General features: G+C 45.6%; 1 protein-coding gene across 1 annotated transcript in view; it reads right to left on the bottom strand.

Moving 5' to 3' along the window:
- Window positions 1-284: 284 nt before the first annotated feature.
- The window catches only part of PEAR1 (platelet endothelial aggregation receptor 1), a 122,845-nt gene continuing 101,843 nt past the window's right edge, over window positions 285-21,286 (bottom strand). The window contains exons 11-25 of the mRNA XM_075331127.1: window positions 20,240-20,360; window positions 19,938-20,101; window positions 19,273-19,375; window positions 19,049-19,195; window positions 18,721-18,849; window positions 15,502-15,630; window positions 15,284-15,412; window positions 14,818-14,946; window positions 14,484-14,612; window positions 7,338-7,550; window positions 7,137-7,252; window positions 5,570-5,684; window positions 3,287-3,343; window positions 2,862-3,074; window positions 285-2,471 (exon numbers count right to left, since the gene is read on the bottom strand). Of these exons, the coding sequence (XP_075187242.1) occupies window positions 2,305-2,471; window positions 2,862-3,074; window positions 3,287-3,343; window positions 5,570-5,684; window positions 7,137-7,252; window positions 7,338-7,550; window positions 14,484-14,612; window positions 14,818-14,946; window positions 15,284-15,412; window positions 15,502-15,630; window positions 18,721-18,849; window positions 19,049-19,195; window positions 19,273-19,375; window positions 19,938-20,101; window positions 20,240-20,360 (2,061 nt within the window). The 3' untranslated portion in view covers window positions 285-2,304. The remainder of the gene's footprint in view (window positions 2,472-2,861; window positions 3,075-3,286; window positions 3,344-5,569; window positions 5,685-7,136; window positions 7,253-7,337; window positions 7,551-14,483; window positions 14,613-14,817; window positions 14,947-15,283; window positions 15,413-15,501; window positions 15,631-18,720; window positions 18,850-19,048; window positions 19,196-19,272; window positions 19,376-19,937; window positions 20,102-20,239; window positions 20,361-21,286) is intronic.

The following is a 21,286-nucleotide window of genomic DNA, read 5'->3' on the forward strand; positions in this document are numbered from 1 at the left end:
TCATGTCGCGCAAATATCAGCAATGTCCAAGAGGGCATTAAGTGCCAATAAAAAAGTGGTCTCATCATGACAACACCTAGGTATATTCCCTATGTGGGCAGAAGAACATCGCTGAGGTGGGACCTCTACTCAAGACCACCAGACGTACTGGCTCTCTCTATAGGAAGTGACAACTGTTGTCATAGATTAGATGGATAGATGGAGAGATAGATACATGGCGAGATCAATGGATATATTAAGATAGAATACAAAATATGTAAAACTGATTTATTTTAATTCATCACTTATTTGAATAACAACTTGGAAATCCCTTGTTATTTTCTACATTTCTATGTCACATTGAGAATTTCAGTACAGCAGACATAACGCTTAGTACAATTCCAGATCGATGTCCTTTCTGACTTCCTTTATCTTGACCATCTGATAAGTGCAACACATACTGTCTGTACTCTATAATTCTGTGTAAGCAGTCCAAAATCAACAAGGTAAGATGCCTCGTGAAGAATATGTCCATATTAATAGAGCTTTCATCATGACAATGTGAGGACACCTTTAACCAGATTGTTTGGACCATGTGCGAGCCCCTGGAAAAGCAGAAGACATCTTCAAGTAGACTTCTCTTGTCAATCCCAGATTCATTTGTTGAGAAATTGAGTTGGTGCTTATGATGGTATCACTAAATAAGGACTGTTTTCCAAACAATAGATGTTTGACAAGCTAGTTGACGTCAATAGAAGCTGTTATAGTTGCCTTCAAGAAGACAGCATCTGCATAAGAGGTGATCTTAGAAGTCTGTTTAGTGGTTTGATGGCTGAAGTGTATATCTAGGAAGATCAAAGATGCCTTCAAGAACAATTTTGAGTCTCATCTCTATTATGACCAGATATAGTAGACACCTTCACCAAAACTCATCAGTGAATCCAGCCTCCAACATGACATAGTTGCCTTCTAGAAAACTGCATCTTTATTAGAGTCTGTTTATTGGTATGACTGGGAAGGCTTTATCATAAGAGAATAGAAGATGCCTTCAAGAACGCTTATGAGTCCTTTTTATATCATGGCCAAATTTGTTAGATGCTTTCACCAAGACTCATCAGAGAGTCGATCCTCAATCACGACATAGTTGCCTTCTAGAAGATGTCTCCTACATAAGATGTTATCATCAATCTATATCATTATAAGATAGAAGATTTTAAGAATAATTTTGAGTCCCATTTCTATCATGGCCAGATGTGGTAAATGCCTTCAAAAAGACTAATCTGAGAATACAATGTCCATCATGACATTGTTAGCTTCTAGAAGGCTACAATTATATTAGGTGAGATGTTATCCAAGAAGTCATTTTAGAGGTCTGATGGGTAAAGTTATATCATGGAAAGATAGAAGAAGTCTACGAGGACTTTAGGCATCACACCTCTGTCATGGCAAGATGTAGTAAATGCTTTCATGAAAACTCGTTGGAGAGCCCAGCCTAGATCATGACATACTTGCCTTCTAGAAGTTTGCACCTACATAAGGTGTTTTCAAAGAAATTTTGTTTAGAGGTCTGATAGCCAAGTATTTATTGTTTGAAGATTCCTCCGAGAACACTTCCATTCCCATCTCTGTCATAGTCAGATGTGGTAGATGCTTTCCCAAAGACTAGTTTGAGAGTCCAGCCTCTGTACGAACATAGTTGGCTTCTAGAAAAATACACATGCATTATGTAAGATTCTATCCAAAAGTCTGTTTAGAGGTCTGACTGCCAAGTCTATATCATAAAAAATGCCTTTGAGAACACTTATGAGTCCTAACTCTACCCTAGCCAGACATGATAGATGTGTCCTCCAAGAATCATTGGAGTGTCCAGCCTCCATGATGACATAGTTGTCTTCCAGAAGACTACACCTATATAAGATGTTATCGAAGTAGTCTGTTTAGAGGTTTTATGGCCAAGTCTATACCATAAGGAGATACCGTAGTTCTAGAACACTTATAAGTCCCATATTTATCATGACCAGATGTGGTAGATGCCTTCATCAAGACTCTTTGGAGAGTCCAGCCTCCATCCTGCTTTCTAGAAGAACTTTAGATTATCCAGACGCCAAACCTAAAACATATTTACAACCATGCAGTTCATTCACAGCGAGGAAGAACCTTCTTCTTAATTCTACCCCAAGGAAAAAGTTTGACTCATTCTGTAAACCAAGTAAAAAGTCATTTCACAGACTGTGAAGAAGATCCAAAAGATCCCACAGGTTCCAGCTTGGGCTTCAGCAAGGTCCAATTGGAGATATCTGATATACATAGTTCTTGCCGGTGTAATCATCGAGCTTTGCGCTTCGTTCCAGGTGATGGTGGGTACTGTCGGACTGGAGGCATGTCATAGTGGCTAGGAATGTGGCTGTTTTTGGGAGAGTCGTAATGGTTCGTCTGTAGGCTGTTTCGGGGAGAACTGGTGGAGGCGGCTGCTGCTCCTCGTATGAAGCTATCTACAACCAAGAAGTCATATCTATGTTATTTTTATGGACTGTGGGCAATAAAAATATACATGGCTGAACTATATGAAATTCTGGGCAAGTTTTGACAAATGAGATAAGACCCTAGATCTCTAACCAAGAGTACAAAGGCTATTGGTTTTGACCGATCGGTTTTATCTTAGAAGCTGGTATAGATTAAAAATAGATGGACGTCATCTGGTCATAAGGCTTTAAGTTGGACAATCTGGAAAAGCAGCTCAAATCTTGATTATTCAAGGTACACATTAAGATGTAAGAGCCCAAAATGTCAACAAGACCAGCGTCCATTGATTAAGCCACATAAGGCCACCAGTCCTTGATCTATGTAGACTAGATTAATAGTAGGCCACCTAGAGATCTTACCTTGCTCCTGTGAATCTACTTGGTACATGGCATCTTCGTCAAAGAGTCCGATTTCTGCGTAGGACATTTCTCGATGGACTGGAGACTTCATCTCCATGTAATTCCCCTCTGAGGTTCTAGACATCAGCATCGGGAGATCTTTGATGGTGGCGTATGGATTCTCACTGTTCAGGGAGCTGTTACTGATGCTGAGAGCTGAGTCTTTCACGTATTCTGCAAATAAAAAGATGCCATTAGTTATGGCCGTCACCCGTCAACGAGGGAATTGGAACTTGCCAAGATTTCCACTTACAGCAGAGAAGTTTATGCTACCAATCTTTGGTCTACAAGAACAAAAAGAGGCCACATTTTGCCCAGAAACTGGGCTTTTTTAACATCTAAAATCTAGAGGGTAAAGTAAGCTATGGATTAAATTATATACTCACCATTTCCCTTATTATAGTAAACTCCGACACTGTAACTTCGGTCTATGCCGTGTCGTCCTGAAATTAAGAGAGTAATTAAAAAGTTATCTTTCCATTTACACATTTTAGTCCTGGTTAAACTGGAGTCAGCCATTGCATTACAAAATACTAGTCTAATATGCCCCTGTTCCACCAGAGACCAGCAAGTCTTATGTATTAGCAAGCCACTGGATCCAAACTCTCAATATTCCAATGTCCACTAAGGATTAAGACTTAAAATTCTAACCACCAGGGACTCACTAAAGGCTGCTTTACACGCTGCAACATCGCTAACGATATATCGTCGGGGTCACAACGTTAGTGACGCACATCCGGTGCTGTTAGCGACATCGCAGCGTGTGACACCAATGAGCGACGATCAACGAGCGCAAAAACGTAAAAAATCGTTGCTCGTTGACACATCGTTCATTTCCTTAATATCGTTGCTGCTGCAGGTACGATGTTGTCCGTCGTTCTTGTGGCAGCACACATTGCTATGTGTGACACCGCAGGAACGATGAACATCTCCTTACCTGCGTCCACCAGCAATGAGGAAGCAAAGAGGTGGGTGGGATATTCCGCCCGCTCATCTCCGCCCCTCCTCTGCTATTGGACGGCTACCGTGTGACGTCGGTGTGACGCCGCACGAACCGCCCCCTTCGCCCCTTAAAAAGGAGGCGGATCGCCGGCCAGAGCGACGTCGCAGGGAAGGTAAGTCCGTGTGACAGGTGTTAGCGATTTGCCTGTGACGCACAACCGACGGGTTGCGGGTACGCTCGCTAGCGATATCGGTAACGATATCACAGCGTGTAAAGTACCCTTTAAAATTCCACTAACCACCAGATATAAAGACTCTCAATATTCCACTAACCACTATGAGCTAAGACTCTCAGTATTCCAGGGAAGGCTACAAACTAAGGCTTTCGATATTCCACTGACCACCAGGAATTAAGACGTCCAATATTCCACTACCCAAACAGGTTAATGACTTAATATTTCACTGACCACCAGGGATCATCATTCTCAATATTTCACTGACCACCAGGGATCATGTCACTCAATATTCTAATGACTACCAATGATTCAGACTCTCACTATGCCACTGAAGGTCAGGGACTCAGACTTTTAATATTACACTATCCACCAGGGATTAAGATATCAAATATTCCACTCCTTAAAATGTTTAATGACAATAATTCACTAACCACCAGGAATAAAGACTCTTAACATTTCACTGACAATCTGGGATCAAGACTCAATATTCCACCGACCACCAGGGATCATGACTCAATATTCTACCAAGGAAGTTTGCTCCCAATATTCCACAGACAACAAGGCATTAAACCTCTTGATATTCATCTGACCACCAGGGATCTAGTACTCTACATATTTCAATAAATGCAGGGATAAAGACTGTTAATATTTCATTGACAACCAGAGATCAAGACTCTCAAAATTACATGACCACCAGGGATCATGACTTAATATTCTACCAAGGTAATTTGCTCCCAGTGTTCCACAGACCACCAGGGATTAAATCTCTTGATATTTAACTGACCACCAGAAATCTAGATTAATGCTAATGACCTCTCAATATTCCACTAACCAACAGGGATCAAGATGGTTAATATTTTACTGACCACCAGGGACTTGACACTAACTACATTAATGTCTACCTAGATGCAGACTTATAAAGGATTCTTTCAGGAGTCTGGCCATAAAAACTCAGAATTCCCAAAAACCCTCTATAATACCTCAATTAGGTGAGTACATGAGTGCTATAAAAACATAACTTTTAGTCAATAATATCTAAAAATTACAATTCTGAGGTGTCATGGATTATTGAACATGAAAAATGTTTTGGAGGTCAGTGGCTATAGGGTCAATGCGTCCACCAGATGTTCCTAACATACATCATGCATTGTGCGAGGGATCACAGGGGAATGTGGTCGATTCTTTTCAGCTGGTGGATCAAACTGTTCTGTCTCCCAACATGGCTCCAGTGTTCACTATAAAGATAATCCTTGGAGGACACTTCATCTCAAAGAAATGAGAACAGAAGATTGAAGAAGCTCTGTGGAACGCTTTTCTAAAGAACTACAATTTCTCCAAGTCTGAGACGTTTCTGTGATATTTTCCATTCATGGATCCACATCAGTATGATGTACCTGAGCTAGCTACACTTTGATGGTCCTCCAATGCGGCAGGTCAGTCATATCATTGGATTAACCCCACCATAGACAACCCTTTAATGTTGTTTTGTACCTTTAGGCGCTGCCTGATGTTTCCAGTCGGCTGGCAATGTGGCATTGTGGTCCGGACTGTAGGAGCTCATTCTCTCCCTTTCCGCGTTCATGACGTTAGAAAGATGAGGATTCATCTAAATAGAAAATTTAAGAACAGATTTATTATTATTCTAGGCATCTCTGTAAACCACAGAGATTCTCATTAGGGTTCATATATAAGAAAAGGAAGTCAAATTTATGACATTTTTATGGTTGAGATGAAGTCATCACAACGTTTTCAAAAAAGTAACTCAAGTCTTGAGGGGATCGGGAAAACCCTTCTGGTATCTTAGGTGCAGACTATGTATGCTTTAGTTAACATGAACATAAGGATACTTTACTCTCTTGAACCTTGATCTATCATAGCCAAAAATTTTGCTTAACCCTTGGTTTACTACCAACCATAGATATGGAAGACCCTTCTGGTATCTTAAGAGTACACAACGTATATTATGTATGCTCAAGAAAGACCATAAGGACACGTTACCACTTGGAGTCTGCTCTGTCCTGGCCAAAAATTTGTCTCAAGTTTTCGTTTTCTATTGACTGTGAATCTGGAAGATCCTTCTACTATCTAAAAAGTCCACAATGTTGAATATGAATGTTCAGTAAAAACCATAAGGACACGTTATCATCTTGAAATCCGATTTTTGTTAGCAAACTATTTGGCTCAACCTTTGAGTTACTACTGACCATGGATCTGGAATACCCTTCTGGTATCTCAAGTGTCCTTAATGTAAAATATGTATGCTCAATAAACACCAATAAACGTTACTTTCTTGGAGCATGATCTATTGTGGCCAAAATTTGGCTTAACTCCTGGTTTACTACCAACCCTGGATCTGGAAGATGCTTCTGGTATCTCATAAGTCTACAATGTAAACCATGTAAGCTCATGAAACATCATAAGGACACGTTACCTTCTTGGAGCCTTGTCAGTCTTGGCCAAAAATTTGGCTCCAACCTTGGGTTACTACTGCTCATGAAAGATACTTGGCTTATCCCTTGGGTTACTACAAACCATTGATCTCAAAGACCCTTCTGGCATGTTGAGAGTCCACAATGTAAACTATGTATGAGCAAGAAAGAACATAAGGCACATTACCTTCTTGGAGCCTGGCTGTCTTGTTTAAAAATTTGTCTTAAATCTTGCCAACTGTGAACCTAGAAGACCCTTAACTATCTCAAGAGTCCACCACCATGTTTACTATTAATGCTTATGAAAGAACATAAAGACACTTCACTTGAAGTCTGGTCTGTTCTGGCCAAAAAACGGTCTTAAATCTGGCATCTTGAGAGTCCACAATGGGAATCCGGCATCTCGAGAGTCCACAATGGGAATCTGGCATCTCAAGAGTCCACTATGTAGACCATGCATGCTCAAGAAAGACCATAAGGACATGTTGCCTTCTTGGAACTTTGTATCTCCTGGGCAAAATTTGTCTCAACCTTGAGACGTGACCATGAAGCTGGAAGATGCTTCTGGGATCTTGAGACTCCACAATGTAGACTTTGTATGCACAAGAAAGAACATAAGAACACGTTACCTTCTTGGAACCCGGTCTGTCTTGGTTGCTTGGCACTGGTGGTGGGTTGGGGGCACACTGGGACAGTGTGTGATAGCTGGGGTTGGTGTAGTAGTGCATGTAACTTGGAGGCACATCTATAAAGATGGAACAATAATGAGATCATTGGCCTACAGATGTTTTTTAAATGTCCTGTATGCTCACATATTTGTATCCACCCACCTGGGACTTCATATACGGAGCTGGCCGGTCTGGTAGATGTGTATGCCACTGCTAAGTTACGGCTCTCCTTGTCTTTCTGCCAGTGACGGTAGACCAAAAATAAGGCAATTAACGCTACAACCAAGATGACTAAAGCGATGATGCCAATCATGGGTCCGATAGAGTCGACGCTCACAGAAGTTTTAGGAATCATGGTAAACGGGACGTCGGGTGCTGTGTAAAAAAGACATTACTACTGATGTAGCTAGTCAAAAAGAGCACCCACAAGCCGAGCATTGACTACAGTGCTATAGACTAAAGGCCTCGTTACACGCAACGACATCGCTAACAAGATGTTGTTGGGGTCACGGAATTCGTGACGCACATCCGGCCTCGTTAGCGACGTTGTTGTGTGTGGCAAGTACAAGCGACCACTAACGATGCAAAATACTCACCAAATTGTTGATTGTTGACACGTTGTCCATTTCCCAAATATCATTGCTGCTTTTGGACGCAGGTTATTCGTCGTTCCGGAGGCAGTACACATCACTACGTGTGACACCCCAGGAATGATGAACAACACCGTACCTGCGTCCTCCGGCATCGAGGTGGGGTGACTTTCATGCGGCTGCTCTCCGCCGCTCCGCTTCCGCCGTGTGACAGCGCTGTGATGCCACATGAACTGCCCCCTTAGAAAAGAGGCGGTTCGCCGTCCACAGCGACGTCGCTAGGAAGATAAGTATGTGTGACAGGGACTAACGATATTGTGCGCCACGGTAAGCGATTTGCTCGTGACGCACAAAAGACGGGGGCGGGTGTAAAACGCCCTTTAGCCCCTTGCCACCACAGCCAATCTTTATTTTTGCCAGGAATTTATTTAAACATTGGTTTCTGCCTCCATCATCCGAACCCTGCAACATTTTGGTGTTTTTTTGTGGATAGAGTCATGTGAGTGCTTGTGTTATACTTGTCAAGCTAGTTTTTATTGCCTTTTAGGTGTGGTAACTTAAAAACATCAGTTTTGGGGGGGGTTTTTTCAGGCTTTTGGATGATAAATTATGTTTTGTTTTGATAAATTGGACTTTTACAGATGCGGCTATAACAAATATGGTTTTTTTTATGTTTTTATCTCTAAAGGGGTGGATTAGAATTTTTCTTAGTTTTTAAAACTATTTTTTAAAACGTTTTTATTTTACCCTTTGAAGTACCAACATGGCAGCCATTGCCTAATCCAGCAGACCACGGGCTGACGTGAAAACTTAGTGACACCTGTGAGACTGTGACCGGGGTTATCTATGACGGCCGGTATGTCTCGCCCCGGTTGTGCTCACTCCATGATAGAAAGTAAATCCACTATAGGGTTAATGCTGTTTCCTTACAGGCTGAAGGAAGGGTTAAATAGAATCAGGAACAAGGGCAGGTGTGCCGGGTGTGAGGGAGTGAACAGAACTCCCTGAGTTTTCTGCTGGAGAGGCACATGTATTTTGTTATGGACTTTTGTTTGGACATTAAAACCGTGTGCTGTGAACCTTAATGCCTGGATCCCGTGTCTTCTGCTGCGCAGCCGACCGTGCTACCTCACATATGGTGGAGAATGCGGGCATGACAGCCGGTGAGGTGTAGCATCCATCCCTGGTGACCCAGCTGCGCATGTCCTGGATTCGAGCGGCTATACTACAGCCCAAACCCGGCGACGCCATGGAGGACATACTAAAGCATTTGGCTCAGGCTAATGCACAGCAGCAACAGGCTAATGCACAGCAGCAACAGACCAATGCACACCTGCTCCAATCCTTGCAAGTGCAGGAAAAAAAACTCCAAGAACAGATGGATCAAGCCAATGCACGTCAGCAGCAAGCCTTGCAATTGCAGGAAAAAAGGCACCAAGAACAGATGGTTCTCCTGGCCAAGTCGATCCGTGCCGGACCGGCAGCAACAACCCCGGGACCGGGTGACGACGGCAGCGTCCGGAAAGCGGTGAGACAAGCGTTGCAAAAGATGACCCCGGGTGATGATGTGGAAGCGTTCCTGGCGGTGTTTGAGCGGGTGGCCGAGCGGGAAAAGCTGCCGACCCCGCAGTGGGCTGAGGTATTGTCGCCCTATCTGACGGGGGAACCCCAAAAAGCGTACCTGGACCTCTGTACCGAGGACGCCATAGACTATGCGACCCTGAAAGCCGAAATACTGGCTCGGTTGGGGGTGAATACCTATGTACGGGCTCAGCGGGTAAATCAGTGGTTCTATGAGGAAGCCAAACCCGTACGCTCCCAGGCCTATGACTTGTTGCATCTTGTAAAAAAGTGGTTGCAGCCTGACACTCTGAGCCCGGTGCAAATGGTGGAAAGGGTAGTAGTGGATCGTTTTGTGCGCACTTTACCCGTCACCGTTCAACGGTGGGTCGGACAGGGTGACCCGAGTACCCTGGACCAATTAGTGTCCCTGGTAGAGCGGCATGTGGCTACGCAGGACTTGATACGGGACACTGAGACTTTGCGTACCGCCCGTCGGTCCGGCCCCTCCAAGCCTAGGGCCAAGGACCCACCGCTGACAACGGTGCAGGAGTCCCCTACCGTCCCGTCAGAGGCCGCCATTCCTGAGGTCCGGAAGGTTCTGTACCCTAAACGACAACCCGTCAAGGGGGTTTCCGTCCCCATTAGATGTTGGCGGTGCCAGCGGGTGGGACATATGGAAGCCCAGTGTCCACTCACCACGGAGCCCATGGATTGTGGGGTTACCCGGCGGGGTTCAATGTATGCTCAGGTGGTGTGTACCGCTGACCTGGTCTCCCCAGAGACGGAGCCCCACTTGTGCCAAATACAGGTGAATGGATGTCCGGTTACAGGATTGTTGGATTCCGGAAGCTTAGTGACCCTTGTGCGATCCACCTTGAGGGCTAAAGTAAAGGCCACAGGACGCACCGTGGGGGTGGTTTGCATACATGGGGACCGCCGCGACTATCCCACGGGGATTGTCACCATCACAGCACCTTGCGGTCAGGTGCAACATGAGGTGGGACTTCTTAACACTCTTCCTTATGACGTGATCCTAGGAAGGGATCTGCCCTATTTTTGGACTTTATGGAGGGGACCCCCTAAGTCCCCTCAGATATTGGTCGGTCCGGGACCTGAGCCCTACAATCCTGAATCCGGGACACCTGCCGTAGGGGTCACCATGATAGGGACAGAGTGTGAACCCGATAGGTCGCCCCTAGAGGTATTGGCAGGAGAGGCTGAGACGGTCGAGCCCATCCCGGAGTTGGAGGCGTCCCCGGATACGTTTGGGACAGCCCAACTGCAGGACCCTACGTTAATACATGCTCGGAGTCGGGTGACAGTAGTTGACGGGGTGGCACAGCTGCCCGGTGCCCAGGTAAGGTACCCCCATTTCGCTCTTAAACAGGATTTACTCTACCGGGTAGATGAAATACGGGGCGTGGGGGTAGAACAGTTGGTGGTGCCCCAGCCGCATCGCCGGCGGGTCCTCGACTTGGCTCATAAACACCTGATGAGTGGCCACCTAGGGGTCAAGAAAACGCAGGAGCGAATATTGCAAAGGTTCTATTGGCCCGGGGTCTTTGGGGAGGTAAAACGGTTCTGCGAAACCTGCCCGGAGTGTCAGCTTACGGCACCCCTGACCCATTTTCGCAGTCCGTTGGTACCGTTACCCATTATAGAAGTCCCTTTTGAACGGATAGGGATGGATCTGGTGGGGCCCCTCGTAAAGTCCGCCCGAGGGCACCAACACATCCTAGTGATCGTTGACTATGCCACCCGGTATCCCGAGGCGATACCTCTCAGACATACTGCAGCAAAGCTTATAGCTCGGGAGTTGTTTGCTGTGTTCTGCCGGGTGGGGTTGCCCAAGGAGATCCTTACGGATCAGGGGACCCCATTCATATCTAAAGTGACCAAAGAGCTATGCCGGCTACTCCAGATCAAGCAGTTGCGTACGTCTGTGTATCATCCTCAAACGGAGGGTTTAGTCGAGCGTTTCAATAAAACCCTGAAAACCATGCTAAGAAGGGTGATTTCAAAAGACGGGAAAGACTGGGATATGATGCTTCCCTATTTGATGTTTGCCATACGAGAGGTGCCACAGGCATCCACGGGGTTTTCGCCTTTTGAATTGTTATACGGGCGACATCCCCGGGGATTGTTGGACCTGGCAAAGGAAACATGGGAACAAGAGCCCACCCCCCATAAAAGTGTGATCGAACACATTTTAGGTATGCAGAACCGCATAAGCGCGGTCATGCCAATTGTGAAGGAGCATTTACAGGAGGCTCAGGCCGCGCAAAGCGGCCGCTACAATAGACAAGCCACCGTGCGGACCTTTAAACCCGGGGATCGGGTGTTGGTATTAATCCTCACGGCGGAGAGTAAATTCCTGGCTCAGTGGCAAGGCCCCTACGAGATAAAGGAAAGAGTCGGGGTGGTTAACTACAAAGTATTGCAGCCCGGTAGGCGGAAACCTGAACAAATATACCATGTCAACCTATTAAAACCTTGGCAGGAACGGGAAAGCCTGATGGCTGTTTTTTCCCCACCTCCCTCCTCTTCGGGTCGTTCACATCCGGCTCCAGCGACCTCCGGAGAGGACGAACCGGAAGTAAGGATTGGAGAAGCCCTCACCAAGACACAGAGGCGAGAGGCCAGACGGTTGGTTCAGCAGAACCCCGATGTCTTCTCCGAGCTGCCCGGTAGGACCAGTCTGATACGACATGATATTGTCACCGAGCCCCACCTGAAGGTACGCCTGAAGTCATACCGGGTACCGGAGGCTCGACGACAAGCCATATCGGAGGAAGTAAAGACAATGTTACGCCTGGGGGTCATCGAAAAATCCCGGAGTGAATGGGCTAGTCCGATTGTCCTAATACCAAAACCCGATGGCTCCTTAAGGTTCTGCAATGACTTTAGGAGATTGAACGAAATATCCAAGTTCGATCTCTACCCCATGCCCCGGGTGGATGAGCTGATTGATAGGCTGGGACAGGCGCGATATTTTACCACGCTCGACCTGACCAAGGGGTACTGGCAGGTGCCACTAACGGAGTCCGCCAAGGAGAAAACCGCTTTTGTTACGCCGGAGGGTCTCTTCCACTATGTTGTCTTGCCTTTTGGGTTACATGGCGCTCCGGCCACGTTCCAGAGGTTGATGGACTTAGTGCTGGAACCCCACCAGGCGTATGCATCAGCGTACCTGGATGACATCATTATTTACAGCTCCGATTGGCAGACTCACTTGGAACAGGTACAAGCGGTGGTGGACGCGCTTCGAATAGCCGGATTGACAGCCAATCCCAAGAAATGTGCATTGGGACTCACGGAAGCCCGCTACTTGGGCTACGTCATAGGCCAAGGAGTGATTAAGCCCCAAATTAACAAGGTTGAGGCGATCCAGAAGTGGCCTAGACCCCTGACCACGAAGCAGGTTAGGGCCTTCCTGGGTATCGTGGGGTACTACAGGAGGTTTGTAAAAGATTTTGCGGGACTATCAGCCCCCTTGACGGACCTTCTCAAAGGCAAGAAGTCCGTCATGGTGCGCTGGACTCCGCAGGCCGAGGACTCCTTCCGGGCCCTGAAGGAGGTCCTGTGCGGACAGCCCGTTCTGGTCAACCCTGATTTCCGGAAGGAGTTCATAGTACAGACTGACGCCTCGGAGGTCGGCCTGGGGGCAGTGCTGTCTCAGGTGGTTCAGGGGGAGGAACACCCCGTCACCTTCTTAAGTAGGAAGCTCACCCCTCCCGAGCGGAATTATAGCGTAGTGGAGAAGGAGTGCCTGGCGATCAAGTGGGCCTTGGAGTCCCTACGCTATTACCTGCTGGGACGGCAGTTTCGCTTGGTGACGGATCACTCTCCACTGGTCTGGATGAGGTCCGCCAAGGAACGGAATGCCCGGGTTACCCGGTGGTTCCTTTCTCTGCAGAACTTCCGGTTTACGGTTGAACATAGGGCCGGTGGGTTGCAGGGCAACGCCGATGCCTTGTCCCGCGGCCCGTGTTTGATGGCTGGAGTTCAACCCCGCACGCTTGAACTGAGGGGGGGGGTGTGTGAGACTGTGACCGGGGTTATCTATGACGGCCGGTATGTCTCGCCCCGGTTGTGCTCACTCCATGATAGAAAGTAAATCCACTATAGGGTTAATGCTGTTTCCTTACATGCTGAAGGAAGGGTTAAATAGAATCAGGAACAAGGGCAGGTGTGCCGGGTGTGAGGGAGTGAACAGAACTCCCTGAGTTTTCTGCTGGAGAGGCACATGTATTTTGTTATGGACTTTTGTTTGGACATTAAAACCGTGTGCTGTGAACCTTAATGCCTGGATCCCGTGTCTTCTGCTGCGCAGCCGACCGTGCTACCTCACACACCCCACAAACGGCTTGATGGGGCTGCTGTTTGCCCAAAGGGCTGCTCCCTACCTCTGGGATTGCATGCCATACATGTCTCTGTCAGAGATATTTAAGGGGTTAGAAGCAGTGATCAGCGGTTGCTCTGGTTGCTGCTGTTAGAGGAAGGTGTTAGCTGTATAACACAGCTTGTGTCTCCTGGGTATGGTGTGGACTCAGAACCTAAGACCACTCCATGTGCCACACTGAATGAAGGATATTGGGAAAATTGGGAGCTGCTATAGGCACCTGTTAGGGCCCTTTCCTCCTATAGAAGTGTCTCAAACCGGGAAAAGGAGACATATTCATCTTTTTAGATGAAGAAACTTGGCACTCAGAAGGTATAGCAACTTGGCAACTGGTGTAGTCAGGCATTGCCACATATACAGCGGTGGACACTGTGTCATACCTTCTGAGGACCTCCTACACGTACACTGATGAAGGTCTTTGACCGAAACGTCTATGCTTGTGCTGGTCCTACAAGTTCTTCTCAATAAAAGACCACTATTCACATTGATCTTGAGTGCCAAGTTTCTACATCTGCTTGAGACGGTTTTGGACCCTACTTGAGCACCACCCCAAAAGTGCTGTGTGTATCAACTCACTAAATATTCTTCTTTTTAGTCTTGGAAATAGGTTGCCTACTCATCACTGAGCCATAAAAGATGGCATACTGCATCAACTCTCATCCTTGGCCTTTAGAAGAACTTTTAGGCAATGTCTCCATGATATGGGAAAGATGAGACTCCTGAAGGCCATTGATCCTAAGAAGATCTTCATACCTTTTTCACATCGTGATCCGGACCAACCCGCCTCACATAGGCAATGACCCGTCACATGGTCGCAGGTGGAATTGTGGAGGCAGTCACAAACTTGGTAGCATCTGAGCCCATAGGTCCTAGGAGGACACCCTGATGGTGAATAAGGAAGATGTAACTAATGGAGAACCACTTTTTACAAAGCATTTGATGTATGAAGGAGCAAAGTAGCAGTCTGGTGGATTTCAGCCTCTCACAGACTCCAATAGACGAGGCAGGGATGCTGAAGACTAAACCATTTGTGGTGACATATATACATATATATATATATATGGTATATATTTCCAGCTTCACTCACGATTGTCACAGTAGGGGCCGTGGTATCCCGGCAGACAGGAGCACTTCCCAGTCGTGTGATCGCATTCGGCTCCATTTAGGCATCTGCATTTGCTCATGCAGTTCTCTCCGTACGTCCCTAGGGGGCAGACTACACAAAGCAGAACACAATGTACATTACAATCAGTTGGCGGTGCACGCATTCTTACAGTTTTGTGAGTTCTCACGTAACGGCTTTGTTATAACGGGTACTGCGTGTCCAAATTTTATTGTGACCAGCTGCGATCCTAAGTGATCAATGTCATAATCTCTTGCCAACTTTTATGGTAGGTTGGAAGGTCTCTCCCTCCTGTGTATAACATAGCCTCCCAGATATTCCCAGGAGAGTCAGAAAATATGATTATAGCCCCAGGAGGAATAGCATAGCATGGAGAAAGCCATAAGGACGCCGAGTACTCGTGTTGGGCACTGAGCCATGGCAATCTTACCTTCTGAACACATTTTCCCGGTCCACCCCGCCATGCAAGCACAAGTACCATCGATGGCGTTACATTGCCCTCCATGTTGGCAGTAGCAGATGTTGGCGCAGTCTTTACCCCATAGTCCTAGAGGACAAGCTGAACAAAAAGCACCACATATCAATATCCCAATCTAATATGGACCTCCCCATCCATACACATAGGTCCGAAATACAGGGCTGCCTTACCTTCGGAGCACGTCTTTCCCGTCCAACCCGGTAGACAGTCGCACCTCCCGTCTATAGGACTGCACTGTCCTCCATAACGACAATAACAAGAACTGGTGCAGTCCTTCCCCCAAAATCCTGGAGAACAGGCTGAGAAGACAGCAAAATCAGACTAATAAATACTAGGAGTAATAAAGGTGTTAATAGGATTAAATGTTTACTGGCAAATACAAGAAGTCTTGCAAACAAAATGAATGAATTGGAGACTCTTATGTCAACCATGGATTATGATGTGGTGGGCATTACGGAAACCTGGCTGGATGAAAGCCATGACTGGGTGACAAACATACAGGGTTATAGTACATTTAGGAGGGACAGGAAAGACAAAAAAGGTGGTGGGGTGTGTATATTTATCAAATCTAACCTAAAACCTGTGTTGAATGATGACATTGGGGGGAACTGCAACAATGTAGAGTCAGTATGGGTAAATGTACATGGGGAGGGGAATAATGGAAAAATGCTAATTGGAGTTTGCTATAAGCCTCCTAACATACCTGAACAAATAGAGGGTGAAATGCTGGAACAAATTGAAAAGGCAGCTAATAATAATAATCGGGTTTTTATTATGGGGGATTTCAACTATCCAGACATACAGTGGGACATAGAATCTTCTGGTTCTGCTAAAAGCTGTAAATTCTTATCTACCATTCAGGACCATTTCCTCTCTCAGATGGTAGATGAACCGACGAGGGGAGATAATTTGCTAGATTTGGTCCTGTCAAATAGACCGGATACCATTTCAGACCTACAGGTCCGGGAGCACTTGGGCACCAGCGATCATAATATGGTAAGCTTCAACGTAATATTCAATAGAACATTTCAAAGGGGAAATGCTAAAACCTGGAATTTTAGGAAAGCTGATTTCAACAAATTAAGGGAAGAGCTTAAATGTGTAGATTGGGACAAAGTCATGGTAACTGGGGATACTGAACATAAATGGGGTAAGTTTAAGGATATACTACTAGAGTCCTGTAAAAAACGTATACCCTCTGGTAATAAAACGTCCCGGAATAAAAAGAAACCACTATGGATAAATAAGACTGTACAAAGTATAATAAAACAAAAACAAAGGGCGTTTAAAATCTTGAAGGCTGAGAATACAGAAATAGCATTTCAGGAGTATAAAGATATCAATAGGAAATGCAAAAAAGAAATCAAACAAGCAAAACTAGCTACTGAAACAAAAATCGCCAATGACATTAAAATAAATCCCAAAATCTTTTATAAATACATTAATGCCAAAAGGAAAACAAAGGATAGTATCGGACCCTTAAAATATAATAACAAGTTAGTTATAGAGGACAAACAAAAGACTGAGATATTAAATAGGCATTTCTCTTCTGTGTTCACCAAGGAACTGACTGTACCAGGGATCATTCAACAAGTGAAAAATCAAAGTTCACCACCCGATATAATTAAATTAACACAAGAAGAAGTACGCCTACGTCTGAGTAAATTAAACATTGACAAATCCCCAGGGCCAGATGGCATTCATCTACGAATATTAAGGGAATTGAGCTCCGTAATTGACAGACCGCTGTATCTTATCTTTTTAGACTCGCTTGTAACAGGGTTTGTGCCTCAGGATTGGAGGATTGCTGATGTGGTACCGATATTTAAGAAAGGTAAGAGGGTAGATCCAGGCAACTACCGTCCAGTAAGTCTGACATGAGTAGTATGCAAAGTTTTTGAGGGCATTTTAAGGGATGACATGCAAAAATATATTGCAGAAAATAATATGATAACTGACAAACAGCATGGATTCATGAAAGATAAATCGTGTCTAACCAACCTGTTGGGGTTCTATGAGGGGGTAAGTGCAAACCTGGATATTGGTAATGCAGCTGATGTGATTTATTTGGACTTTGCAAAGGCATTTGATACTGTACCACATAATAGCCTTATACTAAAGCTCCAGAAGCAAGGACTAGGGGAAACTATATGCAACTGGTAAGGAATTGGCTAAAAGATAGGAAACTAAGAGTAGTCATAAATGGAACATTCTCTAAATGGGCTATAGTCAGCAGTGGGGGCCGCAGGGATCTGTGCTAGGACCAATTCTTTTTAATCTCTTTATTAATGACCTTGTGGATGGGATTGATAGTAAAGTGTCAGTCTTTGCCGATGACACCAAACTATGTAGGATATTAAAAACTGACCTTGATAGTATAATATTACAAAAAGATCTAGATAAGATGTCAGAATGGGCAGATACTTGGCAAATGAGATTTAATGTTGATAAATGTAAAGTAATGCACCTAGGACGGAGTAATCCTATAGCTGCGTATACATTAAATGGAAGTAAACTCGGGACTACAGAACAGGAGAAGGACTTGGGTATTCTCATTACAAATAAGCTGAGCAGCAGCACTCAATGTCAGGCAGCAGCTGCTAAAGCAAACAAGATTCTAGGGTGTATAAAAAGAGAGATTAGATCCTGTGATCCCAACGTATTGTTACCCCTCTATAAATCACTTGTAAGGCCACATCTGGAATATGGGATCCAGTTTTGGGCTCCACAGTTTAAAAAGGACATTCAGAAGTTAGAGTCAGTTCAAAGGCGGGCAACTAGACTACTACAAGGAATGGAGGCCTCACATATGATGACAGGTTGAAAAAGTTAGATATGTTTAGCTTAGAGAGGAGACGTCTCAGAGGAGATCTCATTTATTTGTATAAATACATGTGTGGTCAATATAAAGGACTGGCACATGACTTATTTCCTCCAAAGACAATACTAAGGACCAGGGGGCACTCACTGCGAGAGGAAGAAAAGCAATTCCGACAGCTAAATAGGAAAGGGTTCTTTACAGTTAGAGCGGTCAGGCTGTGGAATGCCGACCACAGGAGGTAGTAATGGCCGACACTATAACAGCTTTATATCAGGGCTGGATGATTTCCTCACTACACAACATTGTTGGTTATAAGTGACTTAGTGACCAAATGTAGAACTGGTGGAGGAAGGATGAACTAGATGGATCTAGGTCTTTTTCAACCTTAGTAACTATGTAACTATGTAACTAAAAATAAAAGGACCAGACAGTGCTCATATAATACTGCCATACAGCGCTTAAGTAATAATACTACACGGAAGAAAAAGGTGAATCAGCCTCTTAGAGCTGACTAAATGGGCCCTCAAAGAATGGAGAGACAAGGTCAATTGCCATATTTTGAGCTTACCCTCAGAGCAGTCGCTGCCTTTCCAGCCGGGAGAACAGGTACAGGACCCGTCCGCGGGGTTACAGGTGGAGAGGTTGAAGCACTTACAGTAGAAGGTGCATTTCTTCCCATAACGTCCCGGAGGGCAGCCTGAAACAGAAAATTGATTTTTTTTCTATGAAAAATAGCGCCATGCCTGTCCTCAGGTTGTGTAAGGTATTGCAGTTCTGACCTATTTACTTAAAGCTGCAGTACCATGCACAGCCACTAGGTTTGCCTAGAAGAGGTCACATCACTCGCTTTACTCAGCAGAGGGCGACACTGACTATAAAGAGAAGTATTTTCTTACTGGTGTCGCAGTTTGTGCCCTGGAAGCCGGCAGTGCAGGTGCAGGAGCCGTCCTCCGCGGAGCAGGACGCCCCATTCTTACAGGCACAGGACATGTTACAGCTCCTCCCCCAGAACCCTTCTTTACAGGGATTCTCGCAATGCTCCCCTAAAAGACAGAATATGTGAGGAAAGCACAGAAACCCCAATATCCATCATCCATCATCATCCGTGCGCCCCCCTCACCCGTCCATCCTGGGAGACATCTGCACGTGCCGGTGATGGGGTCGCAGTCATCCGAGTTCTTACATTCACATCTCTGGTGACATCCCGGTCCATAGGTCCCCACCTGTGTACAGAGGAGCAGTCACCCATCGCCTCGCATATAGCCACAGCTGCTGAGTCTTACTTTCAGCCTTCTGGCCTTTATTCTGACACTGTTATGGGGGCACTGTGCCTGGTATGGGGATACTGTCCCTGACTCTGTTATGGAGGTACTGTCCCTGACACTGTTATGGAGGTACTGAGCCTAACACTGTTATGGGGTCACTGTCCCTGACACTCGTATGGCGGTACTGAGCCTGACACTGTTATGGGAGCACTATCCCTGATACTGTTATGGGGGCACTGTCCCTGAGACTGGTATGGAGGTACTGAGCCTGACACTGTTATGGGTGCACTGTCCCTGACACTGTTATGGGGGCACTGTCCCTGATATTGTTATGGAGGCACTGTCCCTGACACTTATGGAGGTGCTGAGCCTGACACTGTTATGGGGGCACTCTCCCTGACACTGTTATGGGGACACTGTCCCTGATACTGTTATAGGGGCATTGTCCCTGAGACTGTTATGGGGTCCCTGTTTCTCTAAGCCCGCAGATATCAGCCGTAGTTTCGGATGTGCTTTGTACCTTGCAGCTGAGCTCACACTTCTCCCCATACCACCCGGCTGTACAGAAGCAGTGCCCGCTGATGGGGCTGCAGGCGGCCCCGTTGGCACACTGGCACGTCCGGTTGCAGTTGAACCCCCAGCTGCCCGCAGGACACGGCACCGAGCAGTCACCTTTCTGCCAACCTGACAAACAGAGCATTGATTTCAAAGGCAGCAAGTAAAATATTGGCACCCTCCTCCATCAAGGATTGCCCACACCAATGAGATAGAGACACCCGTATCGCGGGTTTATTCTCAGACATGTGGACGGCATGTGCTCACCTTCCTTACACACACAGGCACCATCTACAGGGGAGCACGCCAGGTGGTTCATGCACTTGCATGTCTGGGAACATCCATCTCCGAAGGTTTCATCAGGACAGAATTCAGAACAGTGACTTCCCTGACACAAAGTAACAAAATGGCAGTCAGTATTGATTATATATAAATTTATGCTTCTATTGTCCTCCAACATTACATACCTCCATCTATTGGGAGGAGGAGCCAGTACTCGCTCCACCTTATCACTACTTCTGCTTCCATCCTGTTGGCTCTCAGGCTGCAGATCCTTACTCCTAAATTTCGCTTTTATTCTGTTAGCTCTCAGGCTGCAGAACCTTACTTCTAAATTTCGCTTTTATTCTGTTATCTCTCAGGCTGCAGAACCTTACTTCTAAATTTCGCTTTTATTCTGTTATCTCTCAGGCTGCAGAACCTTACTTCTAAACTTCGCTTTTATTCTGATATCTCTCAGGCTGCAGAACCTTACTTCTAAACTTCGCTTTTATTCTGTTAGCTCTCAGGCTGCAGAACCTTACTTCTAAATTTCGCTTTTATTCTGTTAGCTCTCAGGCTGCAGATCCTTACTTCTAAATTTCGCTTTTATTCTGTTAGCTCTCAGGCTGCAGAACCTTACTTCTAAATTTCGCTTTTATTCTGTTAGCTCTCAGGCTGCAGATCCTTACTTCTAAATTTCGCTTTTATTCTGTTAGCTCTCAGGCTGCAGAACCTTACTTCTAAATTTCGCTTTTATTCTGTTAGCTCTCAGGCTGCAGAACCTTACTTCTAAACTTCACTTTTATTCTGTTATCTCTCAGGCTGCAGAACCTTACTTCTAAATTTCGCTTTTATTCTGTTAGCTCTCAGGCTGCAGAACCTTACTTCTAAACTTCGCTTTTATTCTGTTAGCTCTCAGGCTGCAGAACCTTACTTCTAAACTTCACTTTTATTCTGTTATCTCTCAGGCTGCAGAACCTTACTTCTAAACTTCGCTTTTATTCTGTTAGCTCTCAGGCTGCAGAACCTTACTTCTAAACTTCACTTTTATTC

Source organism: Anomaloglossus baeobatrachus, chromosome 12 (genome assembly GCF_048569485.1).
Source record: "Anomaloglossus baeobatrachus isolate aAnoBae1 chromosome 12, aAnoBae1.hap1, whole genome shotgun sequence".
NCBI classification, from domain to species: Eukaryota; Metazoa; Chordata; class Amphibia; order Anura; family Aromobatidae; genus Anomaloglossus; species Anomaloglossus baeobatrachus.